Raw genomic sequence first — 2550 nt, forward strand, 5'->3', positions numbered from 1 at the left:
AAAAAAAAAAAAAAAAAGAAGTGGGAGGGAACTTGTTTACCCCTTCTTGGCCTTCTCCCATGTGAGGTCACCTGCACAGTACCTCCATGAGTGACAAGGCCTCAGCAGACACCAAGTCAGCCTCCAGAACTGGAAGAAACAGATTTCTGGCTTTATTACCCAATCTCAAGCATTGTGTAACAGCAGTACACATAGACTTTAACCACAGAACCGGGCCTGGGAGCGTCTCTCCAAAATTCTACCATTAAAAGGTAACTTTTATTAGCTTCTAGCAATTCCACTAAGAGAGCTGCCAAACTTACTTATAGTACATCACGTAGCTTTCCCCCGTGTTGAGGTTTAGGTAGCCATAATACGGATCTCCATACTGCAGCTTTGCTCCTACAAATGGCAGTCCGTCATCATCTAACTTCTGCATGATGCGAGGGTCACCAGGTTTGACGCCAAACACCAGACTATCATCTCCTTGCTTAATTTTTTCAGAGAGGTTTATGAACTCTGTCTTGTAGACACTTCCGTGGGCAAAGCCGCGTTCCCAGGAGGCCTTATTCACAATCTGTGAAGTCAAAGAACCAGTGTAAGAACCAACAGCCAAAGGAAGATTTTCAAAACCAAACCAGAAAGGATTATACTAGTACTTGGATAGGATAAGCGGTAGCTGATTTTAAAACGCTTCCCACATTTTTCAGGTCACTGATAATTATAGCTGAAGCCCAGTCACATAAATGGCTTAAGACCTTGCTCAAGTCTTCCAGGCAGGTATACTCAAGGCTACACTCTCTTAACACTCATAATATGTACTTGGATATAGAAGTATGTGCATTTCTGAGTACTCAGTGAATAGGCCTCAAGGCCTGCGCGCTTTCAACTTAGACCAGGGGCAAACCACTGAATAGAACAATCATGTGCCTAACACTCTGTCTCTCAGGACAGAAATGTTCCTTCAGTGCTCACTCTAAAGAAATAAAACTTATAAAAGACTGAGACAGTACTTGGTGAGACTTACCATAGCATCTTCCATGTCATAGCCAGTGTAAGAAATCACAGCAACGATGGCATTCGTCCCAATTGGATAGTTGTCCATGTCATAGTAATCATACATGTATGGTCTTACCAAGGGACTCTGTGGGGTCTGAAGGCGATACAGCTTGTTATCTGACCGGTCTTGGTACGTGAGAAGTGGAAAGCCCATGGTTTGCTTACCTACAGGAGTAAAACATGGAAAGTCTTTGCATTTTCTGTTTTTAACCAAGGTGTTAAAAGGTTAATAAAATAGAAAATAGCTCAATATTTGCCACAGAAGAATGAATAAATAAATAAATCATGCCTACTACAGTCTAATACTAGCTGTGAAAATGAAGTAAATCTACAAGGATCAACACGCTTGAGCCATGAACAGAGTGTGAATGGAAGAAGTATAGGACAGCATCTCATGACAGCACAGAGCTTCCAGCCATCCACTGACACATCCTGAGTAATTCTATACCTAGTTTACAGACATGAGTAATGTAATAAAAAGCAGTAAGAGGGGACATGAGGCTGTATATAAACTATAGGATATTACCCAGGGCAAGGAAAGTGGTGGAATAGTATTCACAATTCAGATCAAAACTCACAGCCTTACTGGCTCAAAAAGTCAAAGAACATAGTTCAGAGCACAATAGCAACTGGGAAGAAAGGGGGCAAATTTCAGAAGTGAGAGAACTACAGAGGGACAGGCCTAAATGTTGCACACAGAGTCCAAATCCTGATGGACTCCAGCAGCCCACAAAAGATGAAAAGCTAAATAAACTACCAGTTAAAACTAAAAATATCAGGACCAGCCAAATAGCTCAGCAGATTAAAGCGCCTGCTTAGCCAGACGCAGCAGCCAGGGTTTGATCCCCGTGTGCGTGCCGGCCCTGCCCCGGGGACCACTGAGATAGTGATTGAGACCAAGCATGGTGGCACACCTGTAATCCCAGGACTGGGAGGCTGAACACAGGCAGATCACTATGAGTCCAATTTACATAGTGAGACCCTTCCTAAAAAATACAAAAAAAAAAACCCACATACTATAAAATATCCTCCCTAGAAAACCTATAATCAGGAGTCTGATCTGTGTAGTGAGACCCTGTAAACCAACCTGTACTAAAAAAAAAAGACAGGAGTGAGACGACCCAGGCAGGGGGATCCTGAATAGACCCAGAGCGCAGGCCTGGCGAGTGAGTGAGACGACCCAGGGCCTGGCGGGATCCTGAATAGACCCAGAGCGCAGGCCCGACGAGTGAGTGAGACGACCTGGGGTCCTCCGGATCCTGAATAGATCAAGAGCACAGGCCCAGCACAGAACCCTTCAGTAGAACTCCCTGCAAAGAGGCTAGAGGCAAGACCCACCCAGCTGATTCAGGAGCAGAACATCTTGCCAGAGAGACACAAACGGTTCAACTCTAACGCCTGCAGCAGAAAGAAGTGGAGCACAGCAGCCAGATCCAAACAACACCCACCTGGAGGAATCTGAACTTCGTAGATCCAGACCTGGTGCTAAGGTAATAACACTATCCAAGCTCT

The 2550-nt window shown here is 44.6% G+C and overlaps 1 protein-coding gene across 1 annotated transcript in view; it reads right to left on the minus strand.

Moving 5' to 3' along the window:
- The window catches only part of Polr1b (RNA polymerase I subunit B), a 36965-nt gene that overhangs the window by 2112 nt on the left and 32303 nt on the right, over window positions 1-2550 (minus strand). Inside the window, exons 11-12 of the mRNA XM_023717362.1 lie at window positions 1007-1264; window positions 303-556 (exon numbers count right to left, since the gene is read on the minus strand). Coding sequence (XP_023573130.1) covers window positions 303-556; window positions 1007-1264 — 512 coding nt within the window. The remainder of the gene's footprint in view (window positions 1-302; window positions 557-1006; window positions 1265-2550) is intronic.

This window comes from Octodon degus, unplaced genomic scaffold (genome assembly GCF_000260255.1).
Source record: "Octodon degus isolate 3935 unplaced genomic scaffold, OctDeg1.0 scaffold00052, whole genome shotgun sequence".
Lineage (NCBI taxonomy): Eukaryota > Metazoa > Chordata > Mammalia > Rodentia > Octodontidae > Octodon > Octodon degus.